This window comes from Cucumis melo, chromosome 4 (genome assembly GCF_025177605.1).
Source record: "Cucumis melo cultivar AY chromosome 4, USDA_Cmelo_AY_1.0, whole genome shotgun sequence".
NCBI lineage: Eukaryota > Viridiplantae > Streptophyta > Magnoliopsida > Cucurbitales > Cucurbitaceae > Cucumis > Cucumis melo.
This window is the reverse complement of record NC_066860.1, coordinates 5,101,269-5,117,973: the sequence shown is the minus strand read 5'-3', so window position 1 is coordinate 5,117,973 and position 16,705 is coordinate 5,101,269. Positions and strand designations below refer to the sequence as shown.

Genomic DNA, 16,705 nt, shown 5'->3' with positions numbered 1-16,705 from the left:
GATTTGTGCTCGAGCACATGTGTTTATTCAAAGGTGTTTGGAGTTGATTGCATATTAATATGTCTATATGTTGATGACATGTTAATATTTGGAACAAACATGGAGTTGATAATTGATACTAAGTTATTTCTCTCATCACACTTGGAAATGAAAGACCTAGGAGAAGCAGACGTAATCCTTGGTGTTAAAATCAGGAAAAACAAAACTAGTTTGTCTCTATGTCAATCTCACTACATGGAGAAAATACTAAAGAAATTTAATTCCTTTGATGTTTCTCTAGTGAGAACTCCCTTTGACGCTAGTAAACATCTTAAGAAGAATAAAGGAAATAGTGTGTCTCAACCTGAATATGCAAAGATCATAGGTAGTGTGATGTATTTAATGAATTATACTAAACCTGATATTGCATATGTGGTCAGTAGATTGAGTAGATATACACATAATCCTGATAGATACCACTGGGATGCTTTACGCCATCTATTGAGATATCTTAAAGGGACGATAAATTACTGTTTGCACTTCAACAAATTTCCTGCCGTATTAGAAGGATATTGTTGTGCAAACTGGGTCACAGATAATAATGAGGTTAACTCCACTAGTGGGTATGTATTTTTGCTCGAAGGTGGAGCAATATCTTGGAAGTCTGCAAAGCAGACTTGTATAGCTAGATCCACGATGGAATCCGAGTTTATAGCATTAGAGTTGGTAGGACAGGAGGCTGAGTGGATCAAAAATCTACTAGGAGATGTACCATTGTGGGGGACATCTGTACCTGTGTCCATACAGTGTAATTCGCAAGCTGCGATATATACTGCCAAGAACAGTGTTTATAATGGTAAAAGTAGACATATACGTCTTAAGCACGCATTCGTAAAACAACTGTTAAAGGAAGGAACCATTTCCTTGGAATTTGTTCGATCTGAGAATAACTTGGTTGATCCTTTAACCAAAGGACTAACAAGGAAAGTGGTCCTAGATTCCTCTATGAACATGGCTTAAAGCCCTTGGATATCCATAGCACTTGATAATTAGGTGGTCTATTGCGATAGACTTGATGGTCCATAGCCCATGGTGTGGACAGTCCTTAAATGGACTAGATGGATGATCCAAAACCTTTTATGGGTCCATAGTTGGTATGGATAATATCAAAGTCTCCATAGCTCTTTTTGAGTGGTTTGACTTGGCAAACTTGATGGAGCATATAACGTGATAATGAAGGTGGGGTCGCCTTCTATGAAAGAGTTTAAAGGTCTCTTTCTAGAGCTTTCACGTCAACCCAAGGTTCGGTCTATGTGCATAGCTATAAAGGCACAATTTTACATTGCAAAAACAAAGGCTCTTTCTAGAGGTAGAGCGTGTCGTAAGGGTCTCAACCAAGTGTTACAAGGAGTTCAAGATATAATTCACTCCTTCTAAACAAGGTTGTTGCCTTACTTCACTACGCATCAATTTAAATCTTCGGATATTGGTGTGTAAGCTTAATATCTCTTCTATGCTCAGAACAAATCTAATTCTTCTTCGCTTACCCAGAAACTTTGCTGCTACAGTCATTTGTGGGGGATTGTTGGAAATGACTTATTGGGCTTTGGCCCAAATAGCAAAGTAACAAAAATTGTCCCACATTGATAAACCTTGAACTGGGAAGTGGATATATAATCTCAAGTCTTTAAAGGGGACTACAAACTGAGTAAGTGGTGATAGTATAACCCTGCCCCACACGCGTGCTGCCGCCGTCCGTCCGGTCGCCCGGGCGGGGGCTTGCTCAACCGCGCTTGCACGAAAAAAGGAATATAATTTTATTTCTTTTTTCTTTTATTTTTTGGCAGCTATAAGGACACGTGTAATTCATTTACACAGTCAAGGCAGCCCGACTTCCTTGTTCTAAGGTGGCACACATTCGCGTTATTCAACGTTCGACGTGCAACATGTTTGTCTGACGTTTACTCTTTGCCATATCTTAACGATCTTCGCTTGCGTCCTCTCTTTGCCGATAATCTTTCTCCTCCACACTCTACTTTCATCGCCTCTCTATAAATTGGACAGAAGTCGTTCCATCTTTCACACACAAAAAACAATTCCTCCTCTCCTCCTCTCATCTTTCCTACCTTTCTTCATTCTGAGCATTTACAAAAGTCTTTGTTTCTATTCCCTGTTCTGACGAGTGCACGTTAGTACTGGGAAGCTGTATTAACCTTGGGGAGCAACCGGCATAACGATTAGTACCACGATCAGCCGAACTTGCTTTCAAGGCAGTGGTTCGTCACGGCACAGCAATTATCCCGATTGATAGTTTTAGCATATTTTCTGACATATTTTATCTGGAAACTGCAGTAGTCTTCTACCTGCTTAAATTTATGCTTTGGACTTCGGTAATTCCATAATTCAATATTATTATCATTGGTTTTTCTTATTAAAGCATCCTAGTTCTAGGTATCTGTAAAAGCTCTCAACACTATTCCCCTTTAGAATAAAATGAATTCAATAATCATCTAGAATTTCTTAGTGGGAAGAAAAGATATGAAAATGAGGCTCTAATCTCCGTTGATGCCAATTAGTGATTTTATCCATCTTCTTCTGCATGGTTTGAAGTGGGTTGTTATTTGTCTTTGTGTTTTCTTTTGTTCTCTCTTTTCTTTGTGTACCAAAAAAACGTTTATGACTTTCACCAAAACTATTTATTAAACAACTTAGTTGACCCCTTACCAATTAGTATGGAATACTATTAAATATATGACTTATTTTTTAGGGATGTTTTAAAAAATATAGCAAAGCCGCAAAATATTTACACTGTATAAACCAATTCCGAAAAACGAAAAAAAGTCAACAGGCCCATCGTAAAAAATACCAAAAATGCCCGTTAACTACGGTGTCAACAACGCATGCATAATATATTTGGTATACGATCGTTTAGATTTAGCTATTGTTTGGTACACGATCGTTTAGATTTGGTCGTTTAGATTTGGCTACAATTTATTTTTTCAATTCTATCGTTTAATTTTATTACACGATCGTTTAATTTGGTTACGTTTAAATTTGGTTACACGATCGTTTAGATTTGAACTCAAATCTAAACAACTTTTTTTTCAAAATTTAGTACATGATCATTTAGATTTGGCTAAACGATTTTTTTTTAATTTTTTGGTACATGATCGTTTACATTTGTCTACATGATGATTTATTTATTTTTACACGATTGTTTACCTTTTTTACACAATCGTTTACATTTGACCACTTCAATCTAAATGATTTTTTTCAAGATTCTATATACACGATCTTTTAAATTTTGATATTTTTTGTACATGGTCGTTTCGATTTGGGTTTAGGTAGCCAAATCTAAACGACATTTTTTTCAAATCTTTTATATTTATATTTAGTACACGATCTTGTGAACAATCAAATAAAAGTTTGAAAAAAATAGATCTTTTATATTTGATACACAATCTTGAATCAAATAACAGTTTGAAAAAAAAAAGTGAAAAAGAAGAAAGACGATAAAATTCGCAGCGAAGAGATGAAGAAAGACATAAAAGAAAGACGATAAAAGGAAAGGACAAACATGGAATATGTAAAAAATGGCTAAGTATATGGGTTTTGTTACACGTGTCGTAAATATTTTATGTGTTTGTTGTATTTTTGAAAATTTTCCTATTTTTTATAATGCTAAAAATAATTACATAAATTATCTTTATCGATTGGTTACAATGACACCATTAAATTTTAAAGGAAAATTACATCAAATGACATAAAAAATTAGAAAAAGAACAACCCATAGCACCTCTTTTTTGCATATTGTAAATATTACATGTAATCAGATATATCAGAGGGTATTAGAGAACTATCAAAAGATTATCATAGAGCTATCTACTTTTAATTTTGTTATTTTTGCAATTTAGAAAATGCAATGACATGGGCCCTATTATCATCAATTTTTTTTTTTTTTTTTGCAAACTTCTCAATTTTCAAATTAACAATTATGATTGGATATTTTAAATGGACATTTTTAAAAATAGCAAAATAAATTAAAATATTTACAAGCTATAGCAAAAATTTTGGATTCTATCAATGATAGAAACTGATAGATTTCTATCACTGTCTATTAATGGCACTAATAGAAGGATATCAGTGTCTATCAAACGTTTGTTATTGATAAAATCTGAAATTTTACTATAGCTTGTAAATATTTTATCATATTTTCTATTTTTGACAATTATCCTGTTTTAAAATTAATAAATAAATAAATATAAAGATTTTCTCAACATATCTCTTCCTCTTACTCTCCACCATTTTCTCAAAAACAACATTCATAAAAAATGGTAAAAAGTACAAAAAAAAAAAAAAAACAATATAACAATTAGGCTATTTTTTGAACAAAATTTTAACAGTTCTATTCAAAATCAATGGCAATGATATTTTTTAATTCATTTGGAAAGTTTTAAGGGTATTTTTCTAACTCTACCGGTATTTTCACACAACAGGTAAAATTTAAAGACATTTTTTATAATTTGACTCTTAAATCAACTTAAAAGAACACATAAAATCATTTTTCAAACTTTAGAGATTAAAATATAACTTCTGAAACTTCTTTAATCAAATAGACATTAACATTATACCCTACTGACTACATATTTTTATTCAAATAACATAAATCCTTTTTGGTCTACTGATTTAAAAAAACAAATAACCTATTTTTATATATATAAAAACCAAACATAAAAACTAGGAAAACGTCACAATATAATAAACGAATCACAAACTTAAAAACCAAATAACATTAAAAAAAACTTTATAAAATCACAACTAACCATAACCAAAAATTTAGGTGTGTACTCAATCTCCTAGGCAAAATGCTCAAACTCAAGTCATTGACATTTGATATGAAAAAAATAATTGAGCATAACTTACTTGGTTTTCACATGAAAACAGCAGAGAGAAGAGAAAATTCATACAAAATCTCTCTATCTTAACCATTTAAGAAGGATTTAGGGTAAATTATCTAATAACTCTCTCCCTCTCTTCCCTTCGACGTAGAATAATTTCTAAATTAAATCTATATTAATTGAAATGAGATTAATATTAATTTCAATAATATTATATCTCATGTAATATAAACTCTACATTATATTATATATAATATAACCAATAGTTTAGTTCTTTCGTATGATTTATAGTTTTAATACAAATTGAATCCATATTAATTTTAATCTATAGTTTATTTATGAATCTTATTCATATTATTATTATTATTTGAATCATATTCAAATATTAATTTCTCTCATAAAAACTTTATAATATAATGTATCAAATACATTATATTAATTGTATCATATACAATTTATTTCCTTTAGTCAATTTGAATAATTCAAATTAAATCAAAATAAATTTGTTTCTCATTTATCCTAGCTAACAAGAGGACCTTATATGGATCTATTAGATTGAAGCTCCAATGGTATGAGATTAATTAATTAAACTCTTTAATCAAATTAATCTTTATTTGTTAACTATCAGTCATTTCACTAAAGACTAACAATTGCACTCTTCTTACTGTAGATATATTTGGACCATGAGAGTGTTTGCCCTTTCGTTCTTATTTTCATTATGTTTGAAAACTCAATGAGTTGTAGATTAAAAATAAAAAAAGTTAAGCCCCAAAACAAAGTCAGATTCTACATTTTATCCAATTTTCGATCTCAATACATAAATTTTTAGAACTTTCTATTGAATGAATGGTGCATGATTCTACATTAACAAACACTAAGAAAAGAAGAAAGAAATTATATTATAGACTTGCTTCATTTTGATACTTATTGTGAAATTGTGTTGTTGCATCATAAGAAGGATAGCTATCATCTAAATTGGGAAATTTTCATAAATATAACAATTCGATAAATATTTACGACCCGTGTAACAAAATGAAAAAGTCCATGAAGTTGACCATTTTTTAAAATATTTCGCGTTTTTCCTTCCCTTTTATCGTCTTTCTTATCCTCTTCCTCTGCGATTTGTTTTTCCATCGTCTTTCTCCTCCTCCTCTTGTTCTTCTTTTCCAAATTGTTATTTGGTTCAAGTTCGTGTATTAAATATAAAAAATCATTGATTTGGCTATCCAAATCTAAACGATCAAATTTAAACGATCGTCTACCAAACAATAGCCAAATTTAAATGATCGTATACCAAATATATTACACGTGTTGTTGACGACGTGGTTGACATAGCATTTTTTGTATTTTCTATTGTGGGCATGTAACCTTTTTCCGTTTTCAGAATTGTTCAATACAATATAAATATTTTACCTTTTTGTTATATATTTGAAAAAACTCCATCTAAATTTGATAATTATTTGGTTTAGGGTTTGTTTTTTTTTTTTTTTAAGATTATGTCTATTTCATTTATATTTCTTGCAATGATTTGCATATTTCTCTTAAGTGCAATGATTGAACTTTTATTTTAAAAAACAAAAATAACTTTTTGAAACTATATTTTTTTTCTTTTTAGTTTTCAAAATTCAACTTGATTTTTTAAACCAGGGGTAATCAAGAAAGAAATTTAAATGTGAAAACATGATTTATAAGCTTAATTTTAAAAAACAAAAGTGAAAGAAGGATTCAATTCTTCAAATTTATGTTTTATAATAAAATTAAAAACATCTAAAATAGAGTATGTGTTTGGTAATAATATGTATTTTATAATAAATAGAGTATAAATTTATTTCGCTTCAAATTAGAACACATTCCCATCCCCAACTTAGGTGGGATGGGAAAACTCCATGAAATGAGAATTCTTAAGTTATATTTTGTTTATAAAAAGTTTTTTTTTAAAAAAAAAAAAAAACCTTTTGGACAAAATAAATTTTAAATTTAGTGATAGATAACCACCAATATTAATAGCAATTGAATGTATCGAAGAATAAAAGGTCATCATATATAATTAGAAGTCAACCAAGCTATATAAAAGAATTCATTATAACAAAAATAAAAGTAATTAGATTGATAATCATATGAAATGATTATCCCACAAGCCTAATCAAAATTCATGGGCAAGTTTCCAATTTTGTTATTTTTGTAAAAAAAATCAAACATTTTGATCATGAATTTAATTTTTTTTCAAATATTTTTTTTACAATCTTTCAATTTCCCTTTTTATTTTAGTACAACCGAGAGTAAGAAGATTCAAAACCGCAAACTTTACGACTATTCGTATTTCAATTGAGTTATTCTCGTTCAACATGTTCAAAAAATATAATTTGAAAAAGAAAATTTGGAACTTCTATATTCCCTTCGAGATAATGTGTGTATAAAATGTTTTAAATCTAAGTTACCTTTTTCAAATCAAAATCATCCTTCTTGGTTCATCATCCCCTAATAGAAGCATAATTATATACTTTTCTTGTTATAGAAGAAAGTATTTGTTCCACCAACAATGGATTGAAACCACTTTTGTTTTGAAATATTTCATATTTAAGTGAATGAGTTAATTATAATTAATTGATAGATAATATTTCATATTTAAGTGAATTTGAGTTAATAAATGATAGATTGCAACTAATAAGCAGTAAAGAATTGAGCTATGAAAGGGTGCCACGTGGCCTACCTATACACTATTTGCATAAAAAACTAAGGTTAAAAATATTTTTGAGGTTTGATCGGATTGGGAGATGAAATGAATGCATGAATTCAATTATTTCACTCTTTGGATCGTCACTCTCTTCTTTAATGGCAGCAACTGGAAGCCCTACTTTCTTTCATCTTGCTTTTGTTTCTCATTTCTGTGTGGTTCCTTCCACATAGTTAGACATGGATTTTGACCTTCTCAACAAACCCCATCCTCACCCCTTGTTCTTCTTTGAACAAGGCATGAATCATGAAGTGGTTTTCTGTACTAGATGCCGTCGACAGTTGCGTCCCCCGGCCTTCAGCTGCTCAGACTCCCACTGCAACTTCCATATCCATCAATCTTGCATCGATCTTCCTCCTCAAATCCACAACCGCTTCCACCCTCAACATCCTCTTTCTCGGACCACCAACAACTACCTCTGTACTCCCTGTTGGCAAATGCCGTCAGGTGATGTTTATGCGTGCTCTAGATGCGGTTTTCAGATTGACGTCAAATGCGCTATCGCCGACACAAAAGCCAGTGGTCTACGGTGGATGACCGGTAACCAGTTTCGCCATTTCAGCCATCCTCATACATTGACCCTTCAGCGAGAACAGAACAGAGAAACCGATGAAATTGATTGTCTTGTTTGTGGATTGCTTATAAAATCAGGTTCTTCTTATTACTTCTGCTATTTTTGTGATTCCTACTTTCATCAACAATGCGCTGAGCTGCCGCGTGAGATGTTAAACTCTGATTTTCATGAACACCCATTATTTCTTCTTCCCTCTAGCTCTCCCCAAACTATTTGTAATAGTTGCAAAAATGACTGTGGAGAGTTTGTCTATAATTGTTCCTTGTGTGAATTCAATCTTCATATCGCTTGCTTACAATCTTTCAAACACAAACACAGCTTCACCCAATATAGGAATAGGACACAGTTTGTTTGTCGTGCATGTGGTGAGAAAGGCAATGGATTCTCATGGTATTGTATCATTTGTCATCTTTCTGTTCATAAAAAATGTGCTAAAATGCCGTTAACTTTGAGGATATTTGGACACCGACTCCATGATCTTAGCCTCACCTATTTTCGAGATGCGGTTGATTTTGTTGGCAACAAGATTGACTGCAAGATCTGCGGGGAGAAAATAAGGACCAAATATGCTGCATATGGTTGCTACAAGTACAATTGCAACTACTTTGTCCATTTGGACTGTGCTCGAACCCAAAGTATCGACTTTAACTCGACAGTGGATGTTCTTGATTCTACCAATGATGAAAACGTCAAGATTGAAATTTCTGGCTCTGAGATTCAACATTTCATTCATCATCATAGCTTAAATTTGTATTCCCCTGAGGAGGAGCTTGGACAGGACAGAGTTTGTGATGGCTGTATGAAGCGCCTTTCAGATCCATCTTATGGCTGTGAGGAGTGTGATTTCTTTGTCCACAAAGAATGTCTTGAATTGCCTAGAAAGAAAAGGAACTTCCTCCATCAGCATAGCCTCCATCTCATATCAATCCCAAATTTCGTCTTCCAATGCCAAGCTTGTCTCAAATATTTCAATGGCTTTGCCTACCATTGCAAAACATGTCTTTCCACATTCGACACCCGATGCACCTCAATCAAAATCCCATTTAAACACCCTGCTCACCAGCACCCCTTATCTCTCGACCGGACCAACGAAGACCACAAATGTGAAGGTTGTGGGGAGGGGGTGAAGCACAAGGTAGCGTTTCGGTGTGTCGATTGCAACTTCCATTTGGACGCAGGATGTGCAACTCTTCCACTTGGGGTAAGGTACAGATTCGACCCACATCCTCTAGATCTGACATTTTTAGAAAATGAAGAAGAAGAAGAGTATTGTTGTGAAATCTGCGAGGAAGAAAGAGAGCCGGGGCCATGGTTCTATGGCTGCCAAAAGTGCAATTTTGCTGCACATTTAGACTGTGCTGTTGGGATGTTTCCGTACGTGAAGTTAAAGAAGCATGAAGCTCATAAGCACACTATGAAACTGGGAGTGAAAGGGAAAGAAGAGGATTGTGTGGCTTGTGATGAATCATGTGCTGAGGATTTGGCCTATGAATGCATTTCCAATTGCAAGTTCAAGGTGCATGCCACTGGGCCGTGTTACCACAGCCAGGTAGTTTTGGGAAGCCTCGCTTTCACCAACCGTTGCTTTTACTCTCGAGGAGTTGGACTCCCCCAACATACGATTCAAAAGTATACCCATAATCCCCTTAGCTCTCTTTTGTGAACTATCTTGTATTTATTTTGCTAATTTTTTTCAAGATCTTTATTCCAGAAGAAAGTAATTATGTTAGATGCTTTATCCATTGAGCCATACTCCGACAACTTTTTAGGTCGTTAGAATATGTAAATAAAGGTCAATAAACACTTTTGGTAAGGTGTTTTATCCATTGAGGCATGCACTTTAGTTTGTAACGATTTAATCTCTATAACCTTGAATTTTGTCATATCATTTTTAATATGTAACAATTTAATTCTTGTTTTGGTTTATTTTCTAACGTGAAAGTTAAAGGACTAATGTTAGTTGTGATGTAAAACATAAAATTAACCTTTGGTCAATTTGATAGTGAGCGCATTCTGATTACAATTGGACCCTATGGAGGTGGAGGTGGAAATGCTTGGAAAGAAAAGATTTTCACGTCAATCAAAGGATTTGCTATTGATCATGCAGCATGGATCTACTCTTTCCAATTTCATTATGAGAAGAAGGGTGAGTTGATATGGTCGGTGAAGCACGGTGGAGATGGTGGTTCCAAATCTGAGGTTTCCTCTAAACTCTTCACAAATCTCTTATTGTTAAATTTGTTGGCCTCAATCAGATTGAGATTCTAATATAACTTGCAGGAGATTCTTGATCTATCTCATTTTATGAAAATAGTTTCCAAGACTTAAAAGAGATGGAATCTGATTGAAGTAAGTGATGTGCAATTGCAGGTTGTTTTTGATCATCCAGATGAATATCTTGTTTCAATTCATGGCTATTATAGTTCCTTAAGGAATTGGGGATTTGCAGGCTCTGTTGTCCGATCACTGACATTGGAGACAAATAAAAAAAGTTATGGACCGTTTGGTGAAGAAGTTGGATCCAAATTTTCAATCCCAATGGGAAAGAACTTCTGTGGCCTCCATGGTAGGGCTGGTTCTTTTCTTGATTCAATAGGAGGCTACGCTATTTCAACACAACACCCTCATCCTCTTTAGAGAAAGTATATTGAAACTCAACACTTCAATTTTTTCTCATGCTTAATATGTTATACTCTTAACAAAATAATAATGATAATATAATAATCTCTGTTCATACATATTTGTACAACTTATAGTGTAATTTATAAACAAACATAATTTCTTAGTTTTATTCGTCGTGAAGTTATTTAGAGGTGCTCAAATAGAACATAGCTCAACAGACATTACGTGTTATCAACTACAAAATCTGTTGTTCAAATCTTCCAACCCTTGTTATATTTGGAAAAGTGTTATTCAATCATATTAATAAAATTTTGGATTAAAATAGTTTTTGAGTTAGTTGCAGATATAGCAGTAAGCCAGTACCAAAAGTTGCTATATTTGCAATTCGATAAAATTGTTGTTCAGCACCTCATAGCTAACTCATTCCAATTTTTCAATAACTTTACAAAATTTGAAGTCTAAAATAAATAGATAAAAAAAAAGATTATTTCTATTATATGATCTATTATTTTATTTAACAAGTATCATATGAATACTTTAAGTAAAACGATAGAATGGCTGAATAATAAATAATGTATAGAAATGACCAAATTTTTGTAAAACTCGTATGTTTGATTCCAGACAGTTGGAAGAAAAAGACTATTATATATCAATAATTAATCAAATCCTCTATTATTAATTATATTATGTTGTTTATTTTGTCATATCATATTGAGGAAACAGATATATGAAGATGAAATCTGGTGTATTCCATGAATTGGATAACGAAGATTTGGGAGCATGTGCTCATTTTCATAATTTACTACCCACCAACGTCACTAATCATTGCATAATTATTGAATATAATGTCTATATTACGAAGCTTCTTTTCCACGATAATAATATATACAGTTGGAAAATGTTGGAGCAAAGTTAAGCCAATGGAATTCATTCACAGGCTGGCTTCGTATCAAAGCTACTAAGACAAATTGCGAAGGCTTGGAAAGCTGAGAGAGGATACCGATAATCCATCGTAAAAATATCCTTCCCAATCTTACCAAACTGCAAAATAACTCTCTCTTGTTCGGCTGCCGATACGTTTTGATTCGTCTCCGCAGCAGCAACCAGCTGGAAGTTCTTCACTGAGGCGACCGTGACACGCCCTTTGAAGTTTAAGCACCAACACTGAAGCTGCTCGTGCCATCTTGGAGCTTTGTTCTTCAATATCAATGGAGCTACCGATTCCTGAGAGTCGGGGGACTCGGTTGGGGACTCGGTTATCGCTTTCTTTCCTTTGGAAAGTGGTGTTGAGGAATGATATTCATTGATACAGTCTTTAAACTCTGTCGGAGTTGGGGCAGTCCCACCCTCCTCCACGGACGCAATAGGTATTGAATGCATGGTGCATCGCATTCTTCTTGGACCTCTCGTACGGAGGACGTTGAGCTCGTAAGCTACGGCAGCGACTTTATAGTTTGTTGGAGTTCTACTTGGAGAAACCTGTTTCAAATGGATTCTTCTTTTTGATCTACTGGTTCGCAATTTTGGGTCATGAGGAGGCTGACTGTCATAAATTGAAAACTTGGTCCCCAGAAAATTTGACCTGATTCATCATTAACACTCAGCGCGTCAGTTAAAAAGAAAATAAACCCCCTGCAGTTCGTCAGGTATATAAAGAAACAAACCTAAATTTGGCCGTGTCTTACCTTAACTTTCCCAAGTAATTGTTGCTTGCTCGAGAGAAGTCGTCTGGAATTAATGATATAATGAACTCTGTACTCATTGCTCGTCGGATTCTTTTTGCAGTTAGCAACAGTTTACTAAGATTACCCGACAGGGCTGTAATTGAAGCACAAAAGATGTGAATTAGATATAGATTATATAAAATGGAGAGGCAAAAACAAGAAAAAAGGTTAATAACTTGGTCCTTGTTTGATAAACCGTAAACCATTTGGTCGTTCATCTTTTATTTTGCAAAAACAAAAGCCTGAGTTTCTTTTGCTATTCTACTGTCTAGCATGTTTTCAAAATCCAAGAGGAAGACTTGAAAGTTCAGACAGACTTTTTTAAAAGAAAATACAAGTTAAAAGAAAGTAGAAAAAAGAAATACTTGTTTTTGGTATGAAAGTTGGCTAACAATTTGAATATGTTTTTCGAAAAATGTGAGAATATAAAAAGTAGGAAGAAACAAGCACAGTTTTTGAAAACATAACTAAATTCGAAATCTTTATCAACTAGTTTGAAAACGAAATGGGGAAGTTTGGATTTTTTCAGTGAAGTGAGAGGCAAGTATCAAAGATCTATTAGGATCAACTTTCGAAGTGCTAAACTTCCTTTTTTTCACTTTGAAATACTTTTTTAAATAGAAAATCAATTCAAACAAGCCTAATCTGCCCCACTTTTATAATACAAACTTAAACCATGAACCAAAGACTCCTTATAATTCTAACAAACATTGGTCTCTTTTAACCGATATAGAATTAGAAAGTACTGACTTCTGCTCCAAGACTTTCTTCAAATTTTACTTGATAAAGAAAAAAGGGTTTTGAATATCAAAAAGAAGTTCTCAACACACTTTGATACCAAACTTCACAATGACAAAGAAAATTAGCTTTATTCTCTACATAGATGACTTTCACTAGAAGGACGCGTAATATCCACAATCTCAATTGACAAGAGCGATCCTTGAAAGTAAAAAATAGTTCATAGAAGAAGAAACAAAGAGTATTACCAGGGCTTAGCCCGAGATAGAGTCGAAACGTTGAAGTTGCCCTTTCTCTCTTAATGAAGCACTGGATCGGAGTATCTCTTGGTCCCGGCTAAAAATCGACCCAAATACAAAGAAGAACAGAGCAAAACTTAGATCCCTGTTTGTTATGGAATTCAAAAACGGCCATGAAAGCAAATTGAAAATACCTGCTTCAGAGAAATTGGGAACGTGATCCACCCACTCTGTTCAGGAGTCCTAACAACTTCCTTTGTAATCATCCGCCATGACCTGCAAACTGAAGCACAAGCAACAACATCCCGACGAGAAGGCCAAGAGGTTTCACTCGCTTCCACTCGTTGAATTACGTCCAATAGAAGCTCCGGAGGAAAATTCGCCCAACGGCTCTGTTCAACCGGAACCGGAGAAGATAAAGAAGAAGGCTGTTCTGGAACAATATGCGACTTCCCGAGATGACGCATTTGAACTCCCTCCCTAACTTTCCTCGATGAATTCCCACTGCTTTCGCGTATTTCAGTCTTCTCACAAATTATGCCTCTCAGAGGCATCGTAACAGCAGTACTCAATTCACTAAACACAAACACGATTGAAATTTAAAACTACGATTCAAATCTCCAACAAACTCAACGAAAAACAACGACAAATTCGCACGATACATTCAAATCATGAATACTAGATGAGTAGGTTCGTTGAGATAACAGATTAAACACGTAAAACAAACAAAAATGCTCATCAAACGATACGAAAGTAGAAACTAAAAATTCCAATCGCGTTCCGCACCTATTCCCGGTGCATTACGAAACCGAAAGGGAGAAAAAAAAAATCATTCGACGGAGAAATAAAAAGGTAAACAGACGAAGAAAAGAAGAATCCACATACCGCAAAAAATGAGAACAGCGAAGAAAATCACGAGGAAACAAAATCTCAATGTGATTCTAAAACTCGGAGGATTTTGATGGATGGAATTAGAGAAGATAGAGCAATTAGCGTCTTCCCTCCACCTTGAATCTCCCTTTTTTAAATCGAAAAGGCAGCAATGTCTCGGAAGTTGCAAACGGCCTTTGAAGGAAAAGAGGGAGGGAGAGAGAGAGAAAGGCTAAAAGATAAAAAGGTAGAAGAATTCTTTATTCCACAACAGTAGGTCGTCTACTCCCCGTGGTCACAGTTATCCAGCCGAACGCTGCTGCCGTCTGGCCGTCGCCGTCGCCGTCGCCTTCCCGGTCACGGCGAGAGCGAGAGCGAGAGCCAGGAATACGGCTCTTCGATTTTCGTCGCTTAGAATCTCAATTCCTCATCGTCATCGGATTATAGGATTATTTAACCACCCCGTTTCTCGGTTCTCGTCCGTTCAACTCATGGACGATTCTTCTCTGTGATCGCTCAATCATCCGAAACATCCGTGCTCGGATTGTCACCTGCTGATGTGGAGTCTATTTATTGGGCAATTGTGGTGAGGTCCACGTTTGGTTGTGGTGGTCTCTCTGCAGGAAGTGCGATGCACGTTCTTAGCCATTGCATTGAACCATGGCCCGCCCTCACGTGAATGCTTGCATTATTAATATCACAAATTCCACAAATTGGTCTCAAAACATATTTTTGGAATCACCAATTTGAATATTTTTCAGAAACCAATACTAAATTATTGTGATGGTTCCAACTATCTTACTGAGTTTCAATTTTCAATTTTTTTCTATGATTTGAAACCAATTTCTATTCTTATTCTAATTTTAAGGTTTAATTTTTACTATTGAACATTAATAGTATGACAGTTAGGTAACTTTTACAATTTTCCCTTATAATATTATAACCATTGATAACAGATAAGAGGAAGCATTGCATCATCTTTTTCTACCCTTCAAAATATACTAAGTATGGTTTTTTGTTATATAACAAAAAAAATTAAAATATAATCACATGAAATATTGATAGTTTAAGAAATTGGAATATATTGAACCACATTAGATTTTAGTTATTCAAATTTTAAAAGAATATGTTTGGTATTCTTTGTGATATTTGCTAAAAGAAAATCTAATATACTACTATAATATATTGTGTTTTTTTTTTTTTTTGGGGGGGTGGGGGGGAAGGGGAAAGAAGTTAAAAGGAACTTATAAATATAAAAGAAAAAAATAGTTGGGAATGTGTAGTGCAAGGTGGAAGGTGGAAGGTGGAAGGTGGAAGGAAGGATGTGGAAGCTCCCAAGGACATGTTTGTTACTACTTGTTTAGCAGCTTCTGCCAAATCACTCTCTCATACATATATATCTCTCTCAAGTCCACATCCATGTCTAATGTACCATAATTTATATACTATCATTCTTTTAATTCTTATTTTTATACTAATTCTTATATTACTTATTTAATCTTATTTTAACCCTACAAAAATATTCCATTTTAACTTTTAGTAGATAGCTCTTTTTTAAATCATATTTTAAATTTATGTTTTAAAGAGTGTGTTCTCCCACACATTTACTCGATTCTATTTTTAAATCAAATAAACAAATTTATTTAACATTCAATGTTTCAACCGGATTTTTCCACATACCCCCCTAAGTCAATTATTTGATTCAAAAACATCAATCTCATTCAATCTAATCCAAACTTATCATGTTAATTTCATGCATCTCTCTCTCATGACAGCTTCAAAATGTTGGTAATATTGTAAATTTCTAACCTTTTTTAAGGACAAAGATAATTAGAAAATCATTTATTTGAATAATTAACCATACACATCTTACCTTATTGAAAGTGTTTTTTGTTTGTACTTTTGATATTTTTGTGGAATTTTATTTTCGGATAAAAGTTTGATACCAAATTTAATATTGATTCTTGATCACTTGTGTTTTAGTAAGTAATAATGTGATTTTGGTTTCTATATACAAATTTGAAAAATTAAACGCGAATATTATATTTTTGAAGAGTTAATGATAATGTATATCTATTCATAAAGGAAGTGAATTACTTATTAGATTGAGTAGGGGAGATGGGAAATTTAGAGAGAATTTAATACTTGAGATTGCATTGAAAAAGGGGATAATGAATTTATTGAAAAAAGGGAAAAAGAGAGAAATAATAAAATGATAAAAAAAAAAAGGATGGAAATGGAGGGAGCAGCGAAGCATAATCGAAAAGAAAATGGTCCTAAGAAAATGTATGATTTGGTTGAAATGGGTCCACAGTCCACTTGAAAGT

The 16,705-nt window shown here is 33.5% G+C and overlaps 2 protein-coding genes across 3 annotated transcripts; one reads left to right on the top strand and one right to left on the bottom strand.

The window, feature by feature from the left end:
• The first annotated feature begins 7,637 nt into the window (after positions 1 to 7,637).
• On the top strand, positions 7,638 to 10,991 carry LOC103503932 (uncharacterized). 2 transcript variants are annotated; one of them, XM_017048051.2, is made up of 4 exons: positions 7,638 to 9,814; positions 10,189 to 10,384; positions 10,466 to 10,534; positions 10,635 to 10,991. In XM_017048051.2, the coding sequence occupies exons 1-3, from the start codon at positions 7,791 to 7,793 to the stop codon at positions 10,511 to 10,513; spliced, it is 2,268 nt and encodes a 755-aa protein (XP_016903540.2). In that variant the 5' UTR covers positions 7,638 to 7,790; the 3' UTR covers positions 10,514 to 10,534; positions 10,635 to 10,991. The 2 variants fall into 2 exon arrangements, with proteins under 2 accessions (XP_016903540.2, XP_008466547.2); XM_008468325.3 differs by lacking the exon at positions 10,466 to 10,534 and having other exon boundaries at positions 7,639 to 9,814; positions 10,556 to 10,923.
• Positions 10,992 to 11,640: 649 nt separating this feature from the next.
• LOC103503931 (tubby-like F-box protein 5) lies at positions 11,641 to 14,914 on the bottom strand. Its single transcript, XM_008468324.3, has 5 exons — positions 14,394 to 14,914; positions 13,703 to 14,084; positions 13,518 to 13,605; positions 12,493 to 12,625; positions 11,641 to 12,389 (listed from the first exon to the last, which is right to left on the bottom strand). The coding sequence occupies exons 2-5, from the start codon at positions 14,060 to 14,062 to the stop codon at positions 11,735 to 11,737; spliced, it is 1,236 nt and encodes a 411-aa protein (XP_008466546.1). The 5' UTR covers positions 14,063 to 14,084; positions 14,394 to 14,914; the 3' UTR covers positions 11,641 to 11,734.
• Between the last annotated feature and the right edge of the window lie 1,791 nt (positions 14,915 to 16,705).